The sequence below is a fragment of the Peromyscus maniculatus genome, chromosome 4, assembly GCF_049852395.1.
Source record: "Peromyscus maniculatus bairdii isolate BWxNUB_F1_BW_parent chromosome 4, HU_Pman_BW_mat_3.1, whole genome shotgun sequence".
NCBI classification, from domain to species: Eukaryota; Metazoa; Chordata; class Mammalia; order Rodentia; family Cricetidae; genus Peromyscus; species Peromyscus maniculatus.
Window position 1 is genome coordinate 138,473,613 of NC_134855.1, and position 27,981 is coordinate 138,501,593.

General features: G+C 50.9%; 2 protein-coding genes and 1 long non-coding RNA gene across 8 annotated transcripts in view; 2 read left to right on the plus strand and 1 right to left on the minus strand.

The window, feature by feature from the left end:
- Positions 1-1,762: 1,762 nt before the first annotated feature.
- Positions 1,763-19,301, plus strand: Sall4 (spalt like transcription factor 4). 3 transcript variants are annotated; one of them, XM_076571105.1, is made up of 4 exons: positions 1,763-1,968; positions 12,522-14,888; positions 16,216-16,496; positions 18,723-19,282. In XM_076571105.1, the coding sequence occupies exons 1-4, from the start codon at positions 1,851-1,853 to the stop codon at positions 19,143-19,145; spliced, it is 3,189 nt and encodes a 1,062-aa protein (XP_076427220.1). In that variant the 5' UTR covers positions 1,763-1,850; the 3' UTR covers positions 19,146-19,282. The 3 variants fall into 3 exon arrangements, with proteins under 3 accessions (XP_076427220.1, XP_076427222.1, XP_076427221.1); XM_076571107.1 differs by having other exon boundaries at positions 12,522-13,571; XM_076571106.1 differs by lacking the exon at positions 1,763-1,968 and adding an exon at positions 3,111-3,820 and having other exon boundaries at positions 18,723-19,301.
- On the minus strand, positions 18,981-27,919 carry LOC121828955 (uncharacterized). The gene is made up of 4 exons (XR_006071684.2): positions 27,784-27,919; positions 19,542-19,643; positions 19,201-19,292; positions 18,981-19,115 (listed from the first exon to the last, which is right to left on the minus strand). It is a non-coding gene; the product is annotated as an uncharacterized LOC121828955 (long non-coding RNA).
- Atp9a (ATPase phospholipid transporting 9A (putative)) overlaps positions 27,043-27,981 on the plus strand; it is a 110,445-nt gene continuing 109,506 nt past the window's right edge. The window contains exon 1 of one of the 4 annotated variants that reach the window (XM_042276866.2): positions 27,043-27,153. In XM_042276866.2, the coding sequence (XP_042132800.1) occupies positions 27,140-27,153 (14 nt within the window). In that variant the 5' untranslated portion in view covers positions 27,043-27,139. The other 3 variants (XM_076571103.1, XM_076571101.1, XM_076571102.1) reach the window with 3 other exon arrangements.

Below are 27,981 nucleotides of genomic sequence, written 5' to 3' on the forward strand. Positions count from 1 at the left end.
AGGCAGATATGGCTGCCATGCTTTAACTATCACTAGCAAGATAAAGGAGAGAACTATATTACAGAATGTCTTCCTTAAAGGGCTCATCTTTCTTGAGCTGTAAACTGTACATTCCTTTAGATTTGTGAGTGACTGCGCCTGCCCGGCTCCCTTCCCAGAAAGGTGTTGGGAATATCAGTAGATTAGGCAGAGGGCAGGTGTTAATTTGCCTCTGACTCAGTATCAGAATCCTAAGTGCTTTTATGTAGCATGAAAATGAATTCTTCCCTGTCAACTCCACCCTGGCTTGAAAAGGGCTATCTTATTTGTTTTAGATGTTGTCCTTCAAGTAATTCAAAATATGTTCCAGAAGACTGGCCAAAATTGGAAGTCAGGCATTTCCTCTATACGGTCTTATCCGTAGCTACCCATATAAAATCATGTTCCAGCTGATTTATTCAGCTTTGGTTTGTCCAAAGGCGCAGGTGAACATGCTCATGAGGCCAGGCTCCTCTTTACCCTTTCTCCCTCACCAGCTTCTTAGAAACAGGAAACCTGAGAAATAGCTAACCAAAAAAAAACCAAACCGCAAAGCACAAAGATGGACGAAAGGTTGATGTCTGCCCAGTCCCTTATAAGGAAGGAAATGCCAAATAAGAACCCACATATCCAGGGGTCTGATAGGGACACCACAGAAGGAAGGCTCATCAGCCGGTTGAACTTCACCACCGAGCTTATACACTGGACAAGAGAGTTAGCCAATTAAATTTACGAGATTTGTGAAGTATAATTTTATATCCACACACATCCCTTTAGGAAATTCCAGGCATCCCTCAATCAGGATCATACAACCTCTAACAGAGGTGGCCTTTTCTGTAAGCCGGTCTGCATTGCAAAATGTCCTAGTAACCAGTGAGTACCTCCTGGACGCCCCGTTCCCCACAGCGGACTGAAGCCGCTTCTGTGAAAGAAACCGCAACTGCTCGCTGTTCTGGAATCATCTCTGACCAAGTTTGCTTTTAATCTGCCAGTTCTACAATTAGCAGACAGGGGCTGAGAAGTACCTTTTAAAATTCAGAAAGTTTACATTGTAATAACAAACCCATGCTCGTGAATATTAATCCCGAGGCTATTACTCAGCATTTTAAGGAGGCAAGTTGTGGTGGGGACGAATAGTATGAAATTGGGTAGGGGGGTGGGGTGTAGATTGAAGAGTTGGGATGGGCAGAAGGCCGCGCGTACCACACCGGCCACTCTGGCAACCTTCGAACCGCAATTTAAATTTTTGAATAAAAAACCTGGAAAGGTTGGTTTTAGAGGTAAAAATTGAATCTAAGTACTTTTCTGTGAAGGGAGAGACCTTCTTTTTCAGCTGGTAGTTATCAACCACGCCAATTACTACAGTAATATTTTTGGAGCGCATTTCCAAGACACATCGGTTCTAGAACTTTCATGTCCAGCCCTGGTTTTCAATAAACCTATTTCACCGCTTTTTCTTCTCTGGTCCCAGCACACGCATAGTGGCGGCGAGGATGTTCCCCTCCGAGTCGGTCCACGCCCCGGCCAATCTGAGCCCGGATGCTAATTAGCTACGCTTCCCTGATGAACACGCCTTTGTCACATGTAGGGCCGGACTACAAGGCCCAGCATGCCTCGCCCCTCCCTGATCAATGAGGGCTTATTTAAATGATCTCTGAGGTCTTGGACCCAGGCCAATCAGCTGTCAGGGCTCATGATAAATCGCAATGCATTATTGATAATAATAATTACTGGGACATGCGCGTTCCGGCCGAAGGGGGGTAAAATTTCCCAACTCCAGGAATTGGTGGCAAGTCACCAGGGGCTCTTCCCGGCGCCCCGATGCGCGCACCATGTCGAGGCGCAAGCAGGCGAAGCCCCAGCACATCAACTCGGAGGAGGGCCAGGGCGAGCAGCCGCTGCAGCAGCCAAGCCCCGACCTCGCAGAGGCGCCGGCGGCGGAGGAACCGGGTGAGTGCGGCTGCGGCCCCGTCCGTGCGCCCGTCTGTCCGTGCGTCCCGGGAGGGTGCTCCCAGCACCGCCGTGCGTCCCTCGAGGGCGCGGGTTCCGGGAGCAGATTCTGGAACGGGGATTCCGGACTCCGTTCCGGGAAAAGAGAGACGGAGAGGACGGAGGGAGGTAGCTCAATTCCACCCCCTCATAAAAGTTTACCCCAATTCTTTCTTATGGTGAAGTTGGTCCCCCATTTTCCCTCTGCCTCTCTCTCCCTCCAGCTTGCCTCTCCTTGTCCTCAGTCCCATAATTGGTTTCCCTCGCCTCGATACACAAGCACCCCCCCCTCCCCAACCCCGGTAACTTAGGCTTCCCTCTCCCACACTTTCTGGTGGCGCCGCTTTTAAAAGAAAGAGACCCCCCAAGTCTTCCCACCCTCTCTGCCACCCCCTTGGGAGCCCCTGGGGGGGCGCAGCTCTGGGGGACCCCCCCGAGGAGGGCGATCTGTTGCACGCGCCCCTCCCAGGCCGAGTGGGGGGAGGGGGCGCGACCTCTCCCCACCCCCAGGCCGGGGTGCGGGCCACCCGCGCAGCATAGAGGGCGGGGGAGGCTACTTGGTTTAGTTCCCTTTGGGGGCTTTTATTTTATTTTTTTTGTAGTTTTATGTATTTTGTTTACTTTTTTTTCTGTTTTCCGCCTTTCCCCCGGGGCTACGCCGCCTGCTGCCGATCCTCGCCCTAACCTTTCGGGGCCTGACCTCCAGCCATCTTTGATTTCCGACTATCTAAAAATAACAGTGGCCAGCGGGAGGGTGCTGCCGGGGCCCGGGTGGAGGGTGCATGGTCACCCCCGCCGGGTTACACCTTCGCCGTTTTATTTATTTATTTTTTTGCACGAATCCCTCGGGCGGCACTGCTCAGCACACGCCCGGGAGGTGAAAGGGGAGAGGTCGGGCTGCGGTTGACCCGGCCCGCGCCTCCGCGGAGTTCAGGACCTCGGCGCGGCCGTGAGCTGCGGGCGAGCGCCTTCCCAGCCGGTCTCTACCAGCCCCTCGCCCCAGCCCGCCGGACTGTCGCCGGAGAAATTGGGAACGTGGGGGAGGGGGTCCCCCTGGGCCTCCCGCCCGATTCCAGCTCTCCGCGCTTGGTGGGCGGTGCGCGGCAGCGGCGGATTCTGCGCGCTCAACTGGGACGCTCCCGCTTTCCCGGCAGTGCGTTCCTACTTTTCCGCAACTTCCCGAGTTTATCAAGAGTTCAGTGAGCCTCCACCCCATTGTATTCCTACCCCCCAGGGCAAATGGAAAGGTCGTTGCTTGGTCGAGGGAGTGGATGTGAGTTTTGGGGCGTCGGACCATCCCACATCATAGGGCCCGGCAGCTGGGATGGACTCTTTGTGCCTTGGCCAGGGGAGCTGGGTCGGGGAGGGGGGTGGGGGGGACGGGGACTGATCGAGGAGAGGCTGGGTCGCTTGGTCCACCTGGAACAAAAGGGTTAACCCTAAGCCCGCCTGCTTCCTCGGGAGAGGAGGGGCGAGCTCCCGGCCCTGACCCCTCCCCTGTTCCTGCGCTGACCTCCCATCCCCCTCCATTTGGGTGAGCGCATACTAGCGTGGTTTTTGTGTTTTTACACCATGGTTTGCATTCTGGGGGGGCGTGGATGAGTAGCTTGCTATAGAAGGGCTTCCGAAATCTCCGCCGGCTGCAGTCGCGGTTAACCTGGCTGCGCCCTGAGGCCGCTGGGCGCGCGCTGCTACAGCGGTTTGGGAAGCGTTTTCTGCGGATCACCCGCGGTCCGATCCCGGCCGCTAAGCGCTCTGGCGCCCTCTGGAGACCTCTGGAAACGGGTCATGTGCGGACCGGGACACACACCTGGTGAGTGAGGCAAGCTGGGCCCCGAGATCTGCACCCGGGGCATCTCGGCGGGGTCCCTACCTTCCCCATCTCCATTTGTACGTGTGGGAGAATTCTTAGAACGTATTTGCGGAGCCCTAGCTTGTGGCCTTGGAGAAGGACTTTTATTTTTTAAAATTTAATGGCTGCATTTTGGAATCAGTCTCAGTATCGATAGATGATTAAAATCTTCTTTGCGAAGTGTTTGGATCCCTCGCGGTCAGTCTTTGGAGAATGCAGTTTTCGAGCTAAGAAAATGAAATCCGGGCAATAATTAGCAGATCAAAAAATCTGCAGGTGGTCGAAGAGAGAGGGGGCTTACAGTACTTAGAGGAAAATTAGCATTTTCTCAAAAGGGTTCCAAATGCCCTTTGTGCTAAACTGGATTACAACCTTCAGCTATTACGATTCCCAGGTTTTTAGTAATTTAGCTCCTGTTTCCAGCCTCTATTGACCTGCCTGTGCTGGCTTTAGTTAACGTTTCAAGTGAATTTAGAGTTCCCCAAAGGGGGAGGGGGCTGTAATTTGCAGAGGACCTTTTTTATTCATTAAATTGCATGTAAAATGCATTCCCTCACCCTCAATGGTGCACGGCCGCTAAGAAAACGATACTTGGTCATTGGGATGAGGGGTTAGCAGGCTCCCATCTAGGTCGGGGACTGGGGGACCATTTTGGGCGCTGAGGCTTGGTTAGTTTCGCATTTCCGCCTTTTGGATGTAAAGTGTCAAATGGGAGTTTGGGAGAAAAGATTTTGGCAAGATTTGGTAAGAGGGTCAGCATTCCATTCTGGGGATAGCCTTGCCTAGGTGGATCCTCTACCCCCCGCCCCCGCCGGCTTTGGGTACTAGTGTACACTGGTGGTGCAAACATGGGCCATAGAAGTGGATTGTGTGTTGGGAGTGTGATCAGTAACTTCGTTCAAGATGTTATTACTAGTACTAGAAACACGCTGTGTGCCAGACCCCAGGCTGGGACCTTGCGAGACTTTACCATTAATCCATAGAACTGAAGTAGCTTTGGAATTTTACTCACTGGAAAGTTAATGGAGGCTACCCGGGTGGCATGGCCTGGTGCATGGTTTTGCTCCAACTTGATTTTAGCCTTCCTTGAATCCATGGGGGGCCTAGAGCAACTGGTGATGGGATGGTCTCCTCTGTAAGAGGTGGCCATGGGTAGGGGTTGAAGCTGATTTGTTTGGGTCCGCTTTTCCCCCACACAGGGTCTGTCTGTGTAGCCACGGCATCTTTGTGACCATAACCATCCCAGCCTCTCCAGTGTTCTGGGCTCCTGTCTCTGCCCCCACTGCTGGGATTGGAAGCTGTAGCCAGCCCCCCTTTGGACTTTTCAAATCGCCCTTAGAAGCTGTGGGTGATGGGACCCCCGGGAAACAATCAGAACTAAAACACTTTGGGTTCATTTCTCAGGAGCATGTGATTTGAAAAAATGATGAATAGGAAATGAATTGAGGAGGTTACTAATCACTTTAATCTGTACGTTTTTTAACAAACACACCTGAACATGTTAAAGCCTTGGAGACAGGTTGGAGACAGCTTCTCATTTCCAGGGAGAGAGACCTCTGCTCTGTCTTGGAGTGTGCAAGCTTGTTCATCCAGTTGAGGCAGGAGGTGACAGGGCATCCCTTATTTGAATAAGGTTTATTTTGAGCCTTTGGCCCTTAAAAAATTCAATTTTTTTATTTTGTGTGCTGCCACAATTACTCGTTTAGATGTGGTGGCAAGTGTCTTTACACACTGAGCCATTCCAGTGGCTCTCCCTTTAAAAATCTTTTCCATGGGGCCCCTGAACTTTGATCCATGACTGCTTTTAATTTTTGTGGGTTTTTTGATTAAGTAGAGACTTAAATATCGGGTCAAATCTGATCTCTACACCTAGATTTCTAGGCTTCTATATGCTATATGAAACTGGTTTTTTTTTAAAAAAAAAAAAAAAAGCCCCTACAGCTGGGTCAATAATACCCAGAGACATAATTCCTTTTTGTTTTTTGGTAAGCACTTATCCTGGAGGTAGGGCTTGGCCTAAGATACGGTGTGCCTTAGGTAAGCTGCTCATTGTCATTCTCCTAATACAGGACCAGTAACAGATAAGCAAAGCCTGAGTCGCCAGGCTTTTATCGAGATCTACAGATTTTATTTTATTTTTTAACCGTTTGAGTGTCTCCAGCCAGGGATTGGCCTCCTGGCTGATTAGCTTTCTTCCTATACAATAGTAAGCGTATTTTCCATCCATCTGGCCGAGATTGAATCTGAGACCCCTGCTGGGTTTACTGCATTCTTCCAACTTACTGGATAACTAGATGCTGGAGAGATAACATTCCTAAAATTCGGGGTGGGGGTTGGAAGCCTGGCTCGCTGGCGCTATCCCTGTGGACTTTGGCTTCCCTTTCCTTCAGGCTAACTTAAGCATAGCCAGCAATTGTTCCTAACAGGGTCCTCTTACTCCTTGGCAAATACTGGTCCCACTATTTGCCGATGGTGGAATGGACCGAGTTTTTTTTTTTCTTTTTTTTACTGCCTAAGCAAACAGCGGCTGCAGTTTTTAAGTGGGATGTTGCTGGTGCAGTGAGCAGCCAGGCTGGAGGGAGAGAGGCTGGCTTTGGGGCTTGTGTATACAGTGAAGGCAGTTGGCATCCTGGCTGTAAATCACTTGGAACTGGTGGGTCCTTCTGGAGCAGAGGTGCTTAACCTTTTGTGCCATAGGCTCCTTCCCAGCCCAGTGTTAAGATGCACAGAATACTAGGGAACGAAGTACGGTGACCAGCGAACAGACATTTAGTCCTTATCACCCCCCCCACCCCCCAGATTCTTGAAAATGGCAAAGGTGAGCTGGTGCTCCTGGCTATTGTTCCTGGCCGTTTCTCCCCCAAACAATGCAGTCTGAGAACTATTTACATGGTATTTGCATTGCATGTGGGTATGCTAAGTCCTGGAGATTAAAGATTGGGGGTTGGAGATACCGCTCAGTGGGAGAGGCCCTCCCCTAGCTGGTGTGAGGGCTCGGGCTCCATACCCAGTGTGTGGGGGTGGGGGTCCCCAGAGGGTGAGCTGGTAGTAACAGACAGGACCCCTCCGAGCCTCTGCCTTTGGAGTCTACAGGATCCATCCCCTTTACTGATATTAGGGGAATATTGTAGTAACGTGTACCCCTTTATTAATAAAATGGCAGGTCTGGTATCCTGTCTGCCAGTCAAATGCCAGTTATCCAGAAGGTGCAGGAGCCATAGCACTCTGAGAACACTTGTAGTTTCTGGTTTTGACAGTCTTAGGTGCTGTTCATAACTAGGTCTCATGTCCCTTATGTGCCTGACTGAAAGAAATACTAGATCTTAGATAACTTTAATGGATCCCAGCCTTAGAGTCGGGTACAGTAGTACACGCTAATAATAAATGCCAGTACTTGGGAAGCTGAGGCAGGAGGCTTGCCAGGAATTCGGAGTCAGCCTAAGCTACATAGTGAGTTCAAAGACAGCCGAGGCTACATAGCTAGACCTTGTCTCAAAACAAAATTTAAAGATGCCTGCTTCAGAATCGGAAGAGTCTGGTTATTGGTATGTACAAGGTCAACAAACGCTTGATGCGAACATTTCTTCGTGAGGGATGAAGCAGTTAAGTGAGAAATGGAAAAACTCTCCAGAAACTGATGCAATACATTTTAAGAAGTAGCTCTGGTTACTTAATTCTTGCTGAACCTTAGTGTCTACTCTACATCTGCAAAATGGGTTCAAAGATACTTCAATTGCCTAACTAACAAAGATGGCCTAGTTATGGTATGGTGTGGCTGTGCTTGGAGAATGCTTTGGCTTTTTAAAGACAGATGGGGATATGGTCCAATTGTTAGAGTGCTTGCTTGAAGCTAAGCTGTAGGGTCCATCTTCAGCCTTTCAGAAAACTTAAAACTAGATATGGTTGGTGTTGCGTGCATTCTAGTAGTCTAGCACTAGGAAGCTGGAAGCTGGAGATGGAAGTTGAAGGTCATCTGGACAAGCATTGGAGGGCAGTCTTAGACACTTGACCCAGCCTCAGGAGAGAGCAGAATAGAATGAATGGTCCGTGCATTAGTGGTTTCCAGAGTGGGTGATGTGCAAAGGCAGAATGGAGACAGTACTTCCCTGGAAGCGCTTGCACCCTACCCTAGTTGGTGCCAGTTTGAAAGGGACCTTCTGGCCGTGGTGGTGGCGCACACCTTTAACCCCAGCACTTAGGAGGCAGAGGCAGGGGCATCTCTGAGTTCTAAGACAAACTGTTCTACAAAGCGAGTTCCAGGACAGCCGTGGCTATGGTTTTCTATTCCAGGCTCCCAGGCCTTGTCTAGGAGGCAGGAGTTTCACTTCCCTGTAGACATTTATGTTTTTAGACACCCACCCTGCCCAGCCTGTTTCCTGCCTTTCAGAAAATTCCTTTCTCTCCTAAAAATTCTTGGGCAGCAAGGCCTGAAGTGCTGAAGTATTAAATAATCCTGGTTGAGGCACAAACGGAAGTTTGAGGCTGCCTGGGCTACAGTGAATTCAGGGCCAGTGTGGCCTGTGAGCGCTCAGTTCAAACAACAGGGAAAGTGGTGCAGCCAGGCCTAGTGGCCTTCAATCCCTGAGCTCGGGAGGCAGAGGCAGGCGGATCTGAGTTCGAGGCCAGCCTGGGCTACAGAGCGAGTTCCAGGACAGCCGGGGGTACACAGAGAACCTCTTCTCTAAAAACAAAACAAAACAACAAACAGGGCAAACTCGTGTTCTCCTAGAGAAGACAGAGTTGTTCTTGGGTATATTTTTCTCAGGTGGGGGCGCCCAATAGCACCATGACCGGTACTGAAGAGCGAGTCGAACGTAATTTTTCTGGTTTACTCTTCATTTATCTAACTGGAAACTTGAGAGACCAGGAGCTGTTGGTGTTGCCGTGTGCTAACACTGGAGGTGCTGAGGCAGAGGATAAAATTCATATCGTCAGCCGTGCAGGGAAGTTGTACACCTTCACGTGTGGCTGCCTACCCCTCTGCCTGTTCCTCCCAGGGGAGGTTTGTTGTTTTTTTTTTAAGATTTATTTATTTAATTAAGTAAATAAAAAATTTTAGAGTTTCTCTGTGTAGCCCTGGCTATCCTGGAACTAGCTCTGTAGACCAGACTGGCCTTGAACTCAGAGATCCACCTGCCTCTTCCTGAGTGCTGGGACATGTGCCGCCGCCGCCGCCGCCGCCGCCGCCACCTCCGCCACCTCATCACCACCACCACTGACACCAGCTGATTATTTTACTATTTGCGTTTTTTGCTTGGTGCTTGAGGAGGAGTAGGGTGTTGGATCTTCTTGAACTAGAGTTAAGTTACAGCAACCATGGGGGTGCTGGGAATCGAACCCTGGTCCTCTAGAAGAAGAGCAAGCACTCTTTTGAGCTGATCTGATGCTGGAGTCTTGAAATAGGATTGACTGAGCAGCATTGGTGCAAAAGCTGTTCACTGCTTGGGCGCTATCCTGAAAGGTGTGATATCAAGACAAGGTGTCTAGGTAGCCCAGACTGACCCTGAAAGACTTAAGGCGGGTCCCTAGTGTCCCCTTCCTTGTGCAGTAAGAACTGCAGAGTAATGTTTGAGGCATGGCTTGAAGTCACTGGTCTGAGGGCCCAGTTGCATTACATTTATGAGGACTTCTTTATCGTCCGTCCGTGTGTGTGTGTGTGTGTGTGTGTGTGTGTGTGTGTGTGTGTGTGAGAGAGAGAGAGAGAGAGAGAGAGAGAGAGAGAGAGAGAGAGAGAGAGAGTGATGTCCATGCAGCACCTACAGGTGAGGAGGGCATCAGATCTCCTGGAGGGCATCAGATCTCCTGGAACTGGAGTTACAGATAGTCTTGTGCTATCGTGTGGGTGCTGGGGTTGAACCCAGGTCTAATGCAAGAACCCAGGTCCAGTGCTCTTAACCACTGAGCCATCTCTCCCGCCCCTTGATAAACATTCTTAAGGTGTAAGTCTAATACTTGGAACTTGGTACCTTGCAATGTTTCAGGCTATTGTCCCTTCCCTCGGCCACGCAAGCCTCATAACGTTCCATCCTGTCACTCAGTTGAGAGTTTTATTAAGGCTGTGCTAGATTGAACTTGGCAGCCTCGTCAGTCAAAAACCATGGATTTTGCTGTGATGCAGTGTAGAGCTAGGGTGCGTCCCCAGCCTGTGCGGCTCTAGGTTGCATCCATAGGATCCACTCTCCCCCTCCACAGGTGTAGATCCTGCACTTGGGAGGAAGAGGCAGGAGGACGAGGATCAGACTGGCCTATGTGAGAGTCTCAGAAAACAGTATTGAAGACTCACTCAATCTAGGCCTGTCTGATGGCTCAGCTGGTTAAGACGTACCAGCGAATAGAGGAGAGAAGCAACCTTCACAAGTTGTCCTGACTTCCATTCATGGAACTGCACGAGCAAACCCATGCACGAGGCCACAGACAGACAAATAATTAAGGGAGAAAGGACTCAGAACCCTAAACACTAGTCTGTTGAAAGGCCGAGTAGGAGAGCCCTGACTTCTTCTGTATTTAATGTCGTAGGAGTCGGATGGTAGCAGGTGGCGGAATACTGGGGTGTTGGCCTTCCATTTCTTTCTTTTTGGTTTTTTGAGACAGGGTTTCTCTGTGTAGTCATGGCTGTCCTGGAACTCACTCTGTAGACCAGGCTGGCCTCAAACTCACAGAGATCTGCCTGCCTCTGCCTCCTGAGTGCTGGGATTAAAGATGTGCACCAGACCTCCTCCCGTTTCTTGTTTCTATTTTTACGTAAAGGCTTGTGGATCCTGAGTGGTACACAGCAGACTTCCCATTGAGAGGACATGGAGTCTGTCTGCACACATCACCAGTCTATGTCAGTAGTTTTTCCCAGGTAGAGAAATTTTAGAGAGATTCTTGTCCTTTGCACATTCACCAGGTGGACTGTGTACTATATTCCAAGTGCGTATGTGGTACCGGGGATTGAACTCAGAACTTCTTGCATGCTGGTCCAGCTCTCTACCACTGAGCTATATCCCTGAATCGAACCTGTCTCACTTAGTTAACTATCTGGCCTTTAATGCTCCATACCAGCCTGTCTTTGGGTTTTTGTTTTTGAGACAGGGTCTCACTGAATGGCCTGGAACTTGCTATGTAAACCAGGCTGGTCTTGGACTCAGAGATCTGGCTGCCTTTGCCTTCCAAGTGCTGGGATTAAAAGGTCCCCAAGGCCCAACTACCAGGCTGGCTTTGAACTCATGACCCTCTAGCCTCAGGCCCCGCCCCCATCCCTAAATATCACAGACTTGCCTAATCCGGGATGGATTGGTATAGTCCTGGCAGCACCTTTGAACTTGTCACCCCTGGGTGACGTATTCTTACCGCCTGGGTTGAATGTGATTTACTATATTCCATTTTGCTTGGGTCATGGTGGAGATCAGGTAGGATTTGACCCAGTTTCAATGTCCTTGGTATTGGCTGTCCTCTATTGGCCTTTCCAGGGATTAATGGGGGTTGGCTTAACAGCCATCTAGTATTGGCACATGGCTATAATCCTGGCACCTGGGAGGCTGAGGTGGGATTGCTGTAAATTCAGTGCTAGCCTGGACTACAAAGTAAGAGCCTTAGTAAGATAGCTGGGTATCCTGTGTTGCTGTGACTACCACGAGGTAAAATAGCTTGTCCTGTGTTGCTGCACCTAACGACAGGTTGGGTAGCAGCAGTTGATTTGTTGTCACAGGTGTGGAAGGTCTGAGTTTAGGTGACGGGGTTCCTCCTAGAGGCTCTGGGAAACGAATAAGGTTCCTGTGAATGGTGGTTCCTGTGGATGGTGGTTCCTGTGAGTGGTGGTTCCTGTGAATGGTGGTGCCTGTGAATGGTGGTTCTTGGTGAAGCCCCTTGACTCCATCTCTTCCGTGGCCTTCTCGAGTCCCCGGTCGCTGTGACTATGTCTTGTTTCACTGGTCCCTATTTTCCTCTTGGAGTGATGCTGTACTCTAGTTTAAGACCCAGCCTAAGCTAGGCAGTGGCTCATGCCCTTTATCCCAGCCCTTGGGAGGCAGAGCCAGGCGGATCTCTGTGAGTTCAAGGCCAGCCTGGTCTACAGAGCCAGATCTAGGACAGGCACCAAAACTACACAGAGAAACCCTGTCTCAAAAAAAAAAAAAGAAGAAGATCTTGCCAAAGACCCCCCCTGTCCAAGCTAGGCATAGTAACAGACTCTTGTAATCCCAGTACTCTGGAAGCAGAGGCAAGGAGGGTTAGGAGTTCAAAGCCAGCCTCAGCTACAAAGCGGGTTTGGGGCTGCCTGCGCTAAGTGAGACTTTAAAAAAAGACTCCATCCAGGTCAAGTCGTGCCCACAGACAGGCATGGGGTGTGTGTCTTCTAGGGGAGACGTGAGTCTCATTACACCGTTTAGGTCATTGAGGCTGTAGGGACTTTGTCCCGTACACAGTCTTCCTGAATCAGGACCGGTGGTCACTCCAGTCCCTTTTCTTTTTTTTTTTTTTTTTTTTTTTTTGGTTTTTCGAGACAGGGTTTCTCTGTGTAGCTTTGCGCCTTTTCCTGGAACTCACTTGGTAGCCCAGGTTGGCCTCGAACTCACAGAGATCCGCCTGCCTCTGCCTCCCAAGTGCTGGGATTAAAGGCGTGCGCCACCACCGCCCGGCTCCAGTCCCTTTTCGGTGCTGACCCTTTTCTCTCCTTGCACAGGTGCTCCAGTGAACTCCCTAGGGAATGGCGACGGAGTGACAGAGGCCGCGGTCCCGGTGAAGCGCCTCCGGCGGGAGGAGACTCACATCTGTGAGAAGTGCTGTGCTGAGTTCTTCAGTCTCTCTGAGTTCATGGAACACAAGAAAAGTTGCCCTAAAAATCCTCCCGTCCTCATCATGAATGACAGTGAGGGGCCAGTGCCTTCAGAGGACTTCCCCAGAGCTGTCCTCAGCCACCATCCGGACAGCCCAAGCAATAAGGACAGTCCCCAGGATGGCAGCAGCAGCAGCAGCTCAGGGGACTCGAAGGAAAAGCTGGGCACAGACTCCATCCTGTACTTAAAGACAGAGCCCGCTCTGCCCACCACACCCCAGGACATAAGCTACTTACCCAAAGGCAAAGTGGCCAACACCAATGTGACTCTGCAGGCGCTCCGCGGCACCAAGGTGGCGGTGAACCAGCGGAGTGCGGATGCCCCTGCGGCGCCCGTCCCCGTTGCCCACAGCATCCCGTGGGTCCTGGAGCAGATCCTGTGCCTGCAGCAGCAGCAGCTCCAACAGATCCAGCTCACAGAACAAATCCGCATCCAGGTGAACATGTGGGCTGCGCACGCCCTCCACTCTGGAGTGGCGGGTGCCGACACTCTGAAGGCCTTAAGCAACCACGTGTCTCAGCAGGTGTCCGTATCCCAGCAGGTGTCTGCAGCTGTGGCCCTGCTCAGCCAGAAATCCTCAAACCCGGCTCTGTCTCTAGATGCCTTGAAACCAGCCAAACTACCTCATGCCAGTGTCCCCTCTACAGCAAACTCGTTGTCTCCGGGCTTTACGCCCTTCACCTTGAAGCCTGATGGGACTCGGGTTCTCCCCAACTTCATGTCTCGTCTCCCGAGTGCCCTGCTACCTCAGACCCCGGGCTCTGTGCTTCTTCAGAGTCCCTTCTCTACCGTGGCACTCGATCCATCCAAGAAAGGAAAGGGGAAGCCCCCAAACATCTCCGCGGCCGCGTTGGATGTCAAGGCCAAGGACGAGGCCATCCTCGGCAAACACAAGTGTAAGTACTGTAGCAAGGTTTTCGGGACCGATAGTTCCCTGCAGATCCACCTCCGCTCCCACACCGGAGAGAGACCTTACGTGTGCTCTGTCTGTGGTCACCGATTCACCACCAAGGGCAACCTCAAGGTACATTTCCACCGACACCCTCAGGTGAAGGCAAACCCCCAGCTGTTTGCCGAATTCCAGGACAAAGTGGCGGGAGGCACCGGCGCCCCCTATTCACTCTCTGTCCCCATCCCTGTAGATGAATCGAGTCTGTCTGTAGACACCGAGCCTGTCCACGTCACAGGAACCCCTTCGATAGGGCTACCTCAAAAGCTCACTTCAGGGCCTAACCCCAAGGACCTCATGGGTGGCTCCCTGCCCAACGACATGCAGCCAGGGCCTTCTCCAGAAAATGAGGTGGGACTTCCACTACTTGGGGTGGGGCTGGTGCATAATCCCCCAAGGGTTGGGGTCTTCCAGGGGAGTGGGACCCCAGAGCCAGGATCGGAGACCCTGAAATTGCAGCAGCTTGTGGAGAACATTGACAAGGCCACTACCGACCCCAACGAGTGTCTCATTTGCCACCGAGTGCTCAGCTGTCAGAGTTCCCTCAAGATGCATTACCGTACCCACACAGGGGAGAGACCATTCCAATGCAAGATCTGTGGCCGGGCCTTCTCCACCAAAGGCAATCTGAAGACACACCTTGGGGTGCACCGGACCAACACTGCCATAAAAACGCAACACTCGTGTCCCATCTGCCAGAAGAAGTTCACCAATGCCGTCATGTTACAGCAACATATCCGGATGCACATGGGTGGCCAGATCCCTAACACGCCCCTGCCGGAGAGTCCCTGCGACTTTACAGGTCCTGAGCCCATGGCCATCAGCGAGAATGGCAGTGCCAATGCCATCTGCCAGGAAGACATGGTGGAAAGGGTTGAAGCAGATGGCATCTGTCCCCAGGATGGACCCAGTATCTCTTCAAAGGTCTCCACGTCCGTTCCCAGTACCCACCTGGTGTCACCCATTCTGGGCTTTTCTGTGATGGCTCCCCTGGACGCCCAGGGAAAGGGGGCTCCTCACCCTTTGGGCCTGCAGAGGCAGAGCAGCCGGGAAAACGGCTCTGTGGAGAGCGACAACGGCCTGACCAATGACTCGTCCTCGTTCCTGGGTGACCAGGAGTGCCAGAGCCGAAGCCCAGATACCACGGAGACCATGTGCTTCCAGGCCGTGTCCCCTGCCGGTAGCCAAGCCGAGAGCGTCAAGTCCCGGTCTCCCGAGGTGAACAAGGCTGAGGGCGTCGAGAGCGGCCGCATTGACGTGGAAGGTGATGAAGCTTTGGATGTCACTTAATGTCCCTTTGGGGCTCAAGGTCACCAGGAAAGGAGCCTGGGTTGAACTTGACAGTGTGACTTGAAGAGGTTTCTATAGGGCGATTAGCTAGTCTGTACTTCTGGGTAGAGGGACCTAGTAGGCTTTCTATTTGTTTATCATAGGTCATGCAGGCTGAGTGTGGACAGCATGGGTGTTGGTTTTCTTTGAAATTTTTTATTTATTTATTTTTTAGTTTGATCCCCTGGGTAGATGTGTTTGGGGAAGTAGGCATTGTTTGGACCATGGAAATCAAGCAGTAGTTGCTTGGAACTGAGGTCCTGCTGGAAACACAGTGCTCACATATGAAGACTATACCTTATGTTAGATGTATCAATTAGGATGTCTATTGATCCAGAATACCTCATTAGAATCACAGAAAATGCCTGGATATGGTGTGAAGGTGGTGACTTCGTTTATTGTGGTGCTGGGATTTCAACCCAGGATGTCTTTTCTCTGGGCAACAGCCCCCTAACCTCCATCCTTTTAATTTTATTTTTTAAAGTAGGGTCTCACTATGTAGACCAGGATGCCTTCAAACTTGAGATCACCTGCCTCCTCGACCTCTTAGGTACTGGGATTAAAGGCATGCACCACCGTATCTGGCTTTTTTTCAGGGGGTTGGGTAGGACACTGGCCTGAATTGATTTTGCAGTTAAGGTGATCCTTGAACTCCACCCTCCTGCCTCTACCTCCCAGCAAAGTAGCTGAGATAAGCCCAAACCCTGACAATGGTATTTTATTCTGAGACTTGGATGTTATCTGCACACATATTCTGTTACCTGTGCTTTAAAGCATAAAAAAGGGCAAATTTTCCCAAGTATTTGAGTTTTATTTTTTTGTGTAAATAACTCAAAAGAGGTCAGGTTTGTATTAACGATCTGAGTTCAGGTCTCCATGTAAAAGGCCAGGCATGCAGGGATTCGCTTAGAACTGGTTGGAGATGAAGCTCACTGGCCAGTAGCCTAGCCCACTTACAGATACTCTAGATCCACGAGAGACCCTGTCTTAAAGACCTGATTGGTAACAGGAATAGCCAAGGCTGCCTTTGAACCTCCACACCACACCTCCATGTGCGCGCAGACACACACACACACATACACAAACACACACACACACACACACACACACACACACACACACAGAATTCTAAGCGAGCTGCTATGGATTGGACTATAATTGTAAGCTACTCAGCTCACTTAGACGATGATTGCGGAGGGTTTGTTTTAGTGAGGTGGACATTAGATGATGGAGGTTTCTCTCTTTCCCCCTCTCCACATCAGGTCGTACCAGCATCCCGTCAACATTTATCCGAGCACAGCCCACCTATGTCAAAGTTGAAGTTCCCGGCGCCTTTGTGGGACCCTCTAGCTTGTCCTCAGGCATGACGCCTTTGCTAGCAGCCCAGCCACGCCGACAGGCCAAGCAACACTGCTGTACCCGGTGTGGAAAGAACTTCTCCTCTGCCAGTGCTCTCCAGATCCATGAGCGCACGCACACGGGAGAAAAGCCTTTTGTCTGCAACATATGTGGGCGAGCCTTCACCACTAAAGGCAACCTGAAGGTGCGTTCTGATGATGGTGTTGATGAGCACTGATTGATTGGTGTGTGACGTCTCTGGATAGAAAACATCAGTCAGTTTATGGTGTCGGGCCTTTTCATCCCCCAGACGCAGAAGCAGGGAGGATTTTCTTTGAGTTGGAGGCCAACCTGGTCTACATAGCAAGTTCCAGGCCAGCTAAGGCTACACAGTAGGACCCTGTCTCAAAAAAGAATGGGACAGGGCTAGGGTGCAGTTCAGCGGTAGAGTGCTGGGTTAACAGCGGTAGAGTGTTGGGTAACATCCGCAAGCTCTGGCCTCTAGCCACAGCACCACTAAAGGGGAAAACCTATTGTAGCCCTGCCTTTACCCTAGCACTGGGAAGGCAGAGAGAGAGAGGCAAGTGTGTCTCTGAGGCTAGCCTAGTCTACACAGGGAATTCCAAGACAGCCAGGCCTACACAGATCCTGCTTAAAAACAAAAAACAGAAGAGAAAAAGAAGAACCAGGGTACAGCAACATCTCAGCCATCACGTGAAGCTTTTGTTTTGGGAGAAAAGGTAGGTGTTCCAGGCTGGCCTCATTAATGAACTTGAACTCATGACCTTGCTGGCACCTCCTGACTGCTAGTGTGACAGACTTACCACCAAACCTAGTTTTTATTTGGTCTAGTGTCTTGCTAAGGATCGAACCCAGAGTCTTATGGTTGCTAGGTAAGTTGCTAGGTAAGCTGTTTTGTGTCTCTGGAGCCTCGGCTGGTTTAAACTCATCCACCTGACTGCTGGGATTATAGGTGTGAGCACAAGTGTTTTGCCTGTGTGTGTGTATGTGTACCACGTCTGTGCCTTGTACTTATGGAGGTCAGAGGAAGGTAATCAATCAGAAGTAATTGATGTTTTGAGCTTCCCTGTGTGTTCTGGAGTTGAACTCGGGCCCTGTGAGGGTCACACGGCCTCTAACTGCTCCACTGTCTTTTAGTCCCAGACTAGGATGCTTTTGACCTTGGTGAGATAAAAAAGCATTGTGGTCAGGTGCGGTGAATCAAACCTGTAATCCCAATACTCTAGATATAGCTCAGGGCTAAAAAGCATTTACTGTTCTTGCAGAGGCCCCCAGTTCAGATCTCAGTACCTATGTGGGATGCCTCTCTCCACTTGGTGTTGGAGACACTGGTTTCATTCAGGAGTGTGTTTGATCTCCTGCACTACAAGAAAAGCTTCAGTTATTGTGGAGTGTAGCTGGTCTTGAGGTACTTGCCTAGTATTCATAAAAGCCCTTGGGGTATCCCTAGCACCTTCTAAAGCAAGCTTAGTGCTTCCAGTTCTTGAGAGGTGAAGGCGTGGGGGTGGGGAGAATGAGTATCCAATGTTAGTCTCAGCTAGGAGAGCCTCTGTCTCTCTTTTTTTTTCTCCCAAGACACAGGGCTTCTCTAGCTCAGGCTGTCCTGGAACTCGCTCTGTAGACCAGGTTGTCCTTGAACTCACAGAGTTCCATCTGCCTCTGCCTCCCAAGTGCTAGGATTAAAGGCGTGTGCCATCACTGCCCAGCCTAAATTATTTTCTGAGTAATATTTCCATTTGCATATCTGTGAGATTGACATGTAGTGAGAGAAGTTCATGCTTCCTTTCCCCCACAGTAGGGTTTGTAAAAGTAACAGTAATATGGGGCCGAGAGTCTCACAGTGGACAGTCCCATGAATCTCAGCTTGGACAGCCTGCTTACACAGCGCTTTTCCATTTCATGGCTACTCAGTTAAGTGGGATGTTCTGGCCCAGAACAGTTTGTGAATTCATAGATGTTAACATTGGCAATAATGTCTGATGAGCAGCAGACGTTTATGTAAATGTACCCCGTGAATGGCTAGGCAGATGTGGCTGGAGAGTTTCCCTACCCTTATTAATGTTGGTAGGGTATTGGGCAAAGGGTGGCTAGACTGTTCTCTCCTCTTTCCTGATACGCATTCAGACATTCTCTCAAATAGCCCAGACACCTGAATTCATTATTTTCTGGCTTATTGATACAAGGTCTCACTATGTAGCTCAGGCTGCCCCTGAACTCAAGGCGGTACTGTACTACCTCTTAAAAGCTTGTCCATCACCCCTGGTCTAATTTCTAAGAAAAAGGATATGATTGATTATGAAGGTTGGACGGTGTGCACCATTTGGAGGTGAACGAGCATATGGAGGTGGACTGAGGCTTCCGGACAGGCAGGGGACTTTATCTGATGACCCCTCTTTGCTGTCCCCCACAGGTACACTACACCACACACGGGGCTAACAATAACTCCGCCCGGCGTGGCAGGAAGCTGGCCATAGAGAACACTGTGGCTGTGCTAGGAGCAGAAGGCAAGAGAGTGTCTGAGATGTTTCCCAAGGAACTCCTGTCCCCCACCGTGAGTGTCGACCCTGCCACGTGGAACCAGTACACCAGCGTCCTCAATGGGGGCCTGGCCATGAAGACCAATGAGATCTCTGTGATCCAGAGCGGAGGCATCCCCACCCTGCCAGTGTCCCTGGGGGCCAGCTCCGTGGTGAGCAACGCCACACTTGCCAAGCTTGATGGCTCTCAGTCTGCCGTGAGCGGGAACGTGGAGAAGCCTGCTGCTGTTCCCGACGGTGTGGCCAAGCACCAGTTCCCCCACTTCCTGGAGGAAAACAAGATCGCAGTCAGCTAAGGCCGAAGAGGGGAGTAGCTGGAGTGAGATCTGCTTCCTTGTTTAGTTTTCTTACCGTCTTCTGCTTTTTCTCTTCCCGATATGCAAGTGATGTTTACACTTGTGACCATAGCCTTGGGCAGTCCTACGGTCTTGATTGTTGCTATGCTGCTTTCCAAAAAATCAAAATGAAACAAAGAAAAGAAAAAAAGAAAAAAAAAAAGAAAGTTGAAAAACAGAACTAAAAAAAAGGACTTAAGTTGTGGGATGGAAGCGGGTTTGAAGAGTAGCTTTGTTACTTGGGATAAACTGTATACTGGAGGCTTTGTGTGACCTCGTGGCTGTTTCCAAAGACTGCACCTGTTTCAAAGTGAAACAGTTGGGACAAATTGGACCACAGTGGAAGTGACTACTTACCTCAGTCCAGGGGTAAGGGTGCTGTGTGCTTCCATGGTGACTAATGCGGGTAAATGGACACATTTGTAGGGACCCTGTGTTCATCTTCTGTTGTTGAATGTACTTTAAGAGAAAGAAATGAAACCTCAGAAAACTAAGGTGGTCCAATTAGCTCACTTCCTCCAACCTGAGAACCTCTGTAGGATGCCCTCCACACACTGACCCTGGTCCCCAGGGAGCTCACCTCTTACCCTGCTGCTTATTTAAAACGGTTTGGAGTCCCAAGAGCGCCACCTGCTCCCCCCTTCTCCCACAAACCACCTTCTCCCCAGACCCTGGAGTGGCCGGGCACCAGAGAGGGGAACCTCAGGTGACTTCGTGTGGGTGGTTCTACCGTGCCCCACTGCATTGCCGAAGTTCTTCGTGTTCCTTCTTAGGGGCAAACTGACCAGGGCCAGTCTCCTCCCCGATCCACCGGGCCTTTTCTGTTGTTACTTCCGTTTCCTTATCCCGAGTCTGGGAGATTTCCACGTCACCCACCCTCTGCCATGATGAAGGTTATAACGTAGAGATAGACAAGTCTTGGGTGTGAGGGCTTTAATTTATCTACCTCATTTATTTTTATTTTTATAGCCCAAAAGTAAAAAAAAAAAGTCTATTTTGCTATTTTGTGACCGCAAAGTATTCCCAGGTCTTAAACCTAAGAGTTAATGTGGTGAGAAGGGCCAGATGTTCATTCAAGATGTCTCCATGGTTGGTTCTGGGCTTTTTTTTTATTATTATTATTATATTTTTGTACATGTAATAATTTTGAGCAGCTGTTGTAACAGTGTTCGGATGGTTTAATGAGGAAGGAGGGACTTAATCTCTCTAGCTCCTGGGTAGAAGATTTCTCCCTGCCCTGTGAAATGCCGTTGCCAAAATGAGGGCGGAGCCTCGCCCGCCAGTCTCCTGCCCACTCTTTGTTCTTGCACCTGATTTAGGATCCAAAACTTTTTTTTTTTTTTTTTTTTTGCCAAGTTGTGCCTTTCCTTCTGGGATTGTAAGTGACCCAGTGACAAAAGTGGTCGCTGGTTCGCCTGTTCAGCTGTTTACACTGTGAAGTGGATATTGTTACAGAGAACACACCAGCCATGGCTTTTCTCACACCCTGTGAATGAATGTGTGAACTACGCTGTAGTTTTACCTGCTGATGCTGTCTGTCCGAAAATAAATTTTGAATGTTTTTTTTTTCCTCCCACCAGGCTTGTGTGTAAGTTTTTTCTGGTATGTTCTACTTGTATCAGCACTCCCCTGGTTCTTAAAGAGTCCTAAATGTATGTAGTTAGGTCCGTTCTGGATGTGTGTGTGTGTGTGTGGTGGGGAGCATAAAGTCAGCCTGCTGCTTGGTGTGTGAACCTCAGGGTCATTCTTCAGGTGCTGTGTCCACCTTGGGTGTAGTCATTGTGTGTGTGTGTGTGTGTGTGTGTATTCAGTCTGGTCTAGATTTATTTATTATGTATTCAGTGTTCTGCCTGCACATATCCCTGCAGGCCAAATGAGTGCACCAGTTCTCATTACAGATGATTGTGAGCCACCATGTGGTTGCTGGGAATTGAACTCGGGACCTCTGGAAGAACAACCAGTGCTCTTATCCTCTGAGCCATCTCTCCAGCCCCAAGTTTTATTTTGTTTTTGATACAGTGTCTCTAGAAGCACAGGTTGGAGAATGATCTATTGGACACCCCCCCTCCCCCGGGCATTCAGATGATAGGACTGGGAACTCTGCTTGGCAACGGAAGTGGGGTGGATGGGTGGGCCCTTGGTGTCCACGGAGCTCTTCTGTGATCTTGCGTTGTGTCCATATGTGTACAGCAACTAGGTGACACCTTTGCTTCATTCCCCTTATTTTTCCCCCTTCGAGACAGGGTTTCTGTGTAGCCTACTTCTGCCTCCCAATGGCTGAGATTAAAGGCATGCACCACCACCATCCACCTGGTCTCTTTAAAGGGCAGGGGCTTTGTCCTGGAGACTGCTCCTTTCTAAGGTCCCCTCAGCTTCCCGGGTGGTTATCCAAACAAAACCATGGGCTGTGTGTAGGAGGAGCCCTCAGTTTTACAGAAGGAAGGGGAATGGGCTGGTTTTCAGAGCTTTGCAGTCAGTCACCCAGTCTTCCCTAAAAAGAAATCACTGTAGATGGTGTGCTTTGGATTTCTCGATGATTCTAAGCAACAAAATTGACCTGTCAAAGGCCATCTTCAGTGAGGTGTGGAGGCCTTGCAAGCCTTACCTTTTATTATGAATAAGGCTGTGGGGAAAACAGCCCCTAGCATAGCAAACCACAGCAAGGATCTAAAAGTGCCTAAATCTGCATTCGAATGCTGAAATGTTTTGACCTTTTTTGGGAGAAAAATGAACTTTCAACCGATTGGACTAGTCTCTTCCTTATCTTGGGTCCCCACCCTATACAGCCCTTAGGCTAAGCAGAACTCTAAAATTGCAAGCTATCTGATATGTTGAAATGAATTTATAGACTGATACAAAACATAGCTAATATCCACAGGGCAAATGCTCAGCTGCTGGCAACATCTGCATTTCCATCACAGACCTTTATAACAAAATAGCTCAAAGCTAATTCATAGGTCACCCTGAAGGGTGGGTTAGACATCCAGTCATCTCTCAAGGTCTCCAGTGACATTCCAAAAGGCCCCTCCAAGAAGCAAGGTCTGTGTCATGTTGACTGGTATCTCATGTCTCAGTCCTGGACTGTTCGGAGCCCTTAGTGATAACCAGTGAGATGGAATCTTCTTGTTTCCCTTGCACTTCCTGAAACACTTTCTGGAAACAGCAGTATTAAATGTAAGTTTAAAGCCAGGTGTGGGCCCACACCCACAATCCTGGCACTTGGAATAGAGGAAAAAAGGATAAATGCAAGGCTAGCCTGGGCTGCATGATAGCCTTCCATCCTGCTTACAAAGTGTGGCCCTAGGAAGCTTCCAACAAGCTGGAAAGGGACTGGGTTATTAAATGTTAAACTTAGAGTGACGCTGGGTGTGTTCCAAACCTAGGATCCTAGCACTGGGATATGGAGACAGATGGATCAGAAGTTTGAGGCCAGCATGGGACTCTGTTTAAAACAGCCTGGCGGTGGTGGCCCATGCAGAAGCAGATAGATCTCTGAGCTACACAGAGACACCCTGTCTCAAAAAACAAACAAACAAACAAAGACATTGAAAAAAAAAAACCAAAAAACAAAAAACAAAAAACCAACTTTTTGTGTCTGACTCTGATTTCACTATACAGCCCAGGCTGGACCAAAAATTTTAGCAATCCTGCTTCAGCCTCCCAAGTAGGAGGCTTTCAGAAGTGAGCCCCCATGCCCATCTAAACGGTTTTCTGGTGTTTTAAGATAAAATTTGCCAGGTGTAGTGTCGTCGAATGCCTTTTATGCCAGCATGTGGGAACATGCAGATTTCAGTTCCAGGAAAAACTGGTCTACAGAGCGAGTTCCAGGATAGCTAGGGAGAGAGAGAGAGAGAGAGAGAGAGAGAGAGAGAGAGAGAGAGAGAGAGAGAGAGAGAGAGAGAGAGAGATGCTCTCGATGTAGTCCTGGAACGCACAGAGATCTGCCTGTGTTTGCTTCCTACATCTGGGATCAAAGACAAGCACCATCAAGCCTAGCCCAAAACATTTTTAAAAGTTGCACTTATTGTGTGCGAGTATTTGAGGGTGTGTGTGAGCCACTTGTGTGTGTGGAGGTCAGAGGAAAGTCATGGCAGCTGATTCTCCTACTGTGTAGATCCTGGAGATTGAATTCAGGTCCTCAGGCTGGGTGGCAGACCCCTTTACCTGCTGAGCCAGCTCACCAGCCTTCGTTTCTGTATTTGTGTATGTGTGCGCTCACACGTCCCTCATGCATGGGGTGACTTGTGGGGTCAGTTCTCTCCGGTCCACCTTTATGTGGGCTTGGGACCCGGATGGCTGCTCTGGTGTAACCAGTGCCTTTGCCAGCTGAGCCATCTCACCAGCCCAAAGACTTGATGGCCTCTGCTTCCCAGGCTTCCTGGCTCCTTCATCTTACCTGTGCCCAGGCTCCTGATTGCCCACACTCCTTACAGAGATGTAAGCAGCCCACAGCTCAGCTTCCACTGGGAACTTGAGGCTCTGTGGCCTGAACCAAGAGACTCAGGTATAGTCTGGTCCATACCTGCTGCCATCCATGGAAGGTGTCATGTGAACCCCTTGGGCTGGTGTTTCTGGTTTCGGGAAAGCAGGATCTGGCCTAGATTGCCTTATTCAGAGATCTTTCTGGGAAACCTGGGTCAAGGGCCTCCTGCACCCAAGTCCTATTGAATGGAGAGGGCTGTCATGGATCCCTAAAAGGGCTGTGGTGAGAAGGAAGAGCTGGGCCAAGAAGAACGCCCTGTGCTCCTGAAGTGGACCCCAGTACAAGCTACCTACCATCCTGGGTCTGTGCTCTGCCTCTCCCTTAGGCTTGGGCCCATTCAGTACATATGAGAACATATGAAAAGGCTCTTGGGGGATGGGGCTGTAGTTGAGTTGGTAGGGTGCTGGTCTAGTGTGTAGGGAACCAGGGGTGCATCCGTGGTATGCATAAACTAGGCCTGGTGGCACACACCTGTAAGCCCAGTTAGAAGTAGAAGGGTCAGAAGCTCAAGATTGTCCTTAGCTACATCAAGAGTTCGAGACCAGTCTGAGATATATGAGATACTGCCTAAAAAAAAAAAAAAAAAAAGACCCTTGATGTCAATCCTGTATCTATGAGAATAAATGATAGTTAGGTTTTATATTATACTGCCTGGAGGACCTCGTGGTTTTCTCTTGTCACGGAAGCATGTGCTCTCTTATGAGCTAGAAGTCTTTTTGTTGTTATGAGGGTTGTTTTTTGAGAGGGGGTCTCCCCATGTAACCAAGGATAGCCTCCAGCTCACTGCAAACCTCCTGAGTGGGGCTGTGTCCCTACACCACTAGGACCAGTTAATACAATCTTTACATGTCTTTCTCCGTGACGGATTATCTTACTGGAAAGAAGCTTTTAAAAAAAAAGTATGGGTGTAGACCAGGCTGGGGTGGCGCACTCCTTTAATCCCAGCAGAATCAGGTGGATCTCTGTGAGTTCGAGGCCAGCCTGGTCTACAGAGCAAGATCCAGGACAGGCACCAAAACTACACGGAGAAACCCTGTCTCGAAAAACAAACAAAAAATGTGTCTTTTAGGCCAGGCCGTACTTGATTCTAGCAGGAAGATTGGGAATTTGAGGTCAGCCTGGACTACCGATGGAGACTATTTCAAACACACACACACAGGCGCCTTCTCGCTGCCCTGGAGCGGTGCCCACACAGTGCACACTGCCCTGCTAATGCCGATGACAAACTAATGCTGTAGCTCCTCCTGACACTCCCTGAGTCCGGGTCTGCCCTCAGCTCTTATTACAGACAAGGAAATAGACCCCTGCAGAGTGTATGGCTTGCCGGGAAGTTTCACAGCTGGAAGGTGCTGGAAACCTACAGGATCCTGGCTGACCAGCTGCTCACTCTCAATGCTCTCAATGCCGGTCCAGGTGGGGGCAGCCATAGGCAGTTCCAGGAGGCAGGGAGAGCTTGAATGTATGTGGAACCACGATAGCTCGGTGCTGGTTCTGCTGTGACCAGAGGCCCCATTTCCTGGTTCTTCTGAGCGTGAAAGGCTAGGTCTTGGAATCCAGCCCTGCTCCCTGAAGATCTCATAGTTTTATGCTGGTTACTCTTGAGTTTCTCCGTCACTCATGAAATGGGTTTAGCTATTTGGATTTATTGGGCAGGACAGCTGGGGCTTCCTGCAAGCTTTAGGCTCTAGCTAAAATCAACTACAAGTCTCTGGCTGGATATGGTGGCGTACACCTTTAATCCCAGCACTTGGGAGGCAGAGGCAGGTGGATCCCTGTGAGTTTGAGGCCAGCCTAGTCTATAGAGTGAGTTCCAGGCTAGATAGGGTTACATAGTGAGACCCTGTCTGAGAATGTGGGGACAGATGGGCCGGGGGGGAGTAGGGTTTGCTCTCTGACTACAATGGGTCTACCTAAATACTCTGACTGAGCCCCGACTGTGTGCATGCCATATATGGGGTATGTGTGTGTCTTGGTGCTGGGGATTGAACCTAGGACCTATCTGAAGTGCCATTCTAGAAGAGAGCAGGCAGCAAGCAGGCCAGGCCAGCTGTTTCCCCCTCAAAGGTTTTTCTGACAGGGAGTGTCTTTGGGACCTTAGTCATGTGTCTTGGTTGCTCCCTTCCTAGCTGCTCTTTGTCCGGGCACAGAGACATTTGGTGACTCCCTACTGGCCAGAGAAAACAGTATAAAAGGCTGGGACCCTGACAGGAAACACCAGTGGGAATAATTCCTCATATTGTTGTAACATAGTGGGTTTATGCTAGTTACATGGTGTTACATCTTGAGGTGCTTGAGACACACACTTATTTTTTTAAAAAGATGTATTTTTATTCTATGTGTGTTTTGCTTGCATGTATGTCTGCATATGCATGCAGTACTGACAGTGGCCAGAAGAGGGAATGTTTCCCCTGGAACTGGACTATAGCCACCACCTGACGTGGGTGCTGGGAATTGAACCCAGGTCTTTTACAAGTGTATCTAGTGTTCTTAACCATTGAACTGTCTCTCCACTCCAGCTCCCTGTATGCTGACCTTTTTTTTTTTTTTTTTTTTTAAGATTTATTTATTTATGATGTATACAGTGTTCTGCCTGCATGTTTGCCTGCAGGCCAGAAGAGGGCACCAGATCTTATTACAGATGGTTGTGAGCCACCATGTGGCTGCTGGGAATTGAACTCAGGTCCTCTGGAAGAGCAGTCAGTGCTCCTAACCGCTGAGCCCCCGCCCCCCCCCCCCCTTTTAAATCTTTTTTGGACGCTGGGTTTCTCTGTGTACCCTTGGCTGTCCTAGTACTGGCTCTGTAGACCAGACTGGCCTTGAACTCAGATGGCCTGACTCTACCTCCCGAGTGCTGGGATTAAAGGAATGCACCACCAAGCCTGGCTCCTATATGCTGATTGTTTTTAAACATTTGTTTTTATTATTTTTAAGTAGCTTATGCCTGTGTGAGTGTATGCCACATGTGTGCAGGTGCCCTGGGAAGCCAGAAGAGGGTGTAGTATCCCCTGGGACTGAAGTTGCAGGTGGGTCCAGCAGCTCTTAAATGCTGAGCCGATCTCTGCAGCCCTGAGTCTTCTTAATTTCCCAATAACCTGTTAGAGAAACAGAGACCGAGACAGAGAGGCAGGCAGACAGACAAGACAGTGACCCTGTGTAGGTGATCGGGGTGGAGGAGAGCTGTGTCTGGGCATTTGGTCCCTACAGATGTGCAAGGGTGTCTGGGTGGAGGCGCAGCTTTAAGTCTGTGTGATTGAGGTTCCAGGTGGAGAGAGGGGTGTGGGTGGTGCAAGAGGGTGGGGGGGGGTCTGAAAATCTCTACATTCCCGCCCCCGTGGGCCCGAGACTTGGGGGACCCGAGTGTGAGACGCTGGGTGAAGCCGAGGAGGCAGGCTGTGTGTGTGCTGGTGGCAGGCGTGGAGGTGGGGTGAGCGGGGCGGGGTGTGTGCACACGGCTCGGAGCGAGCAGGCGAGAATGCCCGGGGTGGGGTGAGTGCGGCGGGGGGCGCGCTCGCGCTCGCGCGCTCACGGGTACGGCGGGGGGCGCGTGGCCGGGTGGGCGCGCGTGGTGGCGGGGGGAGGGGGGGGAGGGCGCGCGGCCGGCGCGGGCCGGGGCGGGGACACTGCGGCGGCCCGGGGCGGCGGGCGCGCGCGTGGGCTCAGCGCGGAGCGGGGCCCATGGTGCGGCCGTGTCCGTCGGTCGGGCCGCGCGGGCGGCTCCGCGCGTGGCCCGGCGCTCGCGACCTCGCCCCTGCGCTGCGGGCCCGGCCCGCCCGCTGCCGGCGCCTCCTCCCCCTGCCCCGGGGCGGCGCAGAGGCCGCGGGGAGCGCAGGGGGCGCGGCGGGCGGCGACATGACGGACAGCATCCCGCTGCAGCCGGTGCGCCACAAGAAGCGGGTGGACAGCAGGCCGCGCGCGGGGTGAGTGGCCGGGCCGCGGGGAGGGCGGGCACCTGCCGCAGGCCCGGAGAGCCGGTCCTGGGATGCGGGGACCCCCCCCGGAGGGGGGCGCTGGCGGCCGGGGCGGGGCCGATCCCCTGGGGACAAGGGTCGGGCTGGTGAGAATGCAGAGTCCCCGGCTGCGCCTCCACCCGCCAATCAGAGCCCCCGGGGGTGGGACCTGGGAGGTGCGTGTGGTCTCCGGGCCGCGCAGGTGAGGCGATGCGGCTGGGCGGGGCCTGCGGCGCCTCCCGGTGGCCGCGGGATGCGGGAGCTGGGTGGGGCTGCTGACCAGGTGTCAGTGTAGAGGAGGAGGGATGCCAGCTGCCATCTTGTGGGCCTTTGTGCCTGGCGGCCCTGAGGCCTCAAGTCGGAGGCC

Bases quoted from the DNA above. Each gene is read 5' to 3' on its own strand.
- Sall4 (XM_076571105.1), top strand. From the start codon at position 1,851: ATGTCGAGGCGCAAGCAGGCGAAGCCCCAGCACATCAACTCGGAGGAG. The intron at 1,969-12,521 runs GTGAGTGCGGCT...CTCCTTGCACAG, and splicing joins GCCGGCGGCGGAGGAACCGG to GTGCTCCAGTGAACTCCCTA. The intron at 16,497-18,722 runs GTGCGTTCTGAT...TGTCCCCCACAG, and splicing joins CCACTAAAGGCAACCTGAAG to GTACACTACACCACACACGG.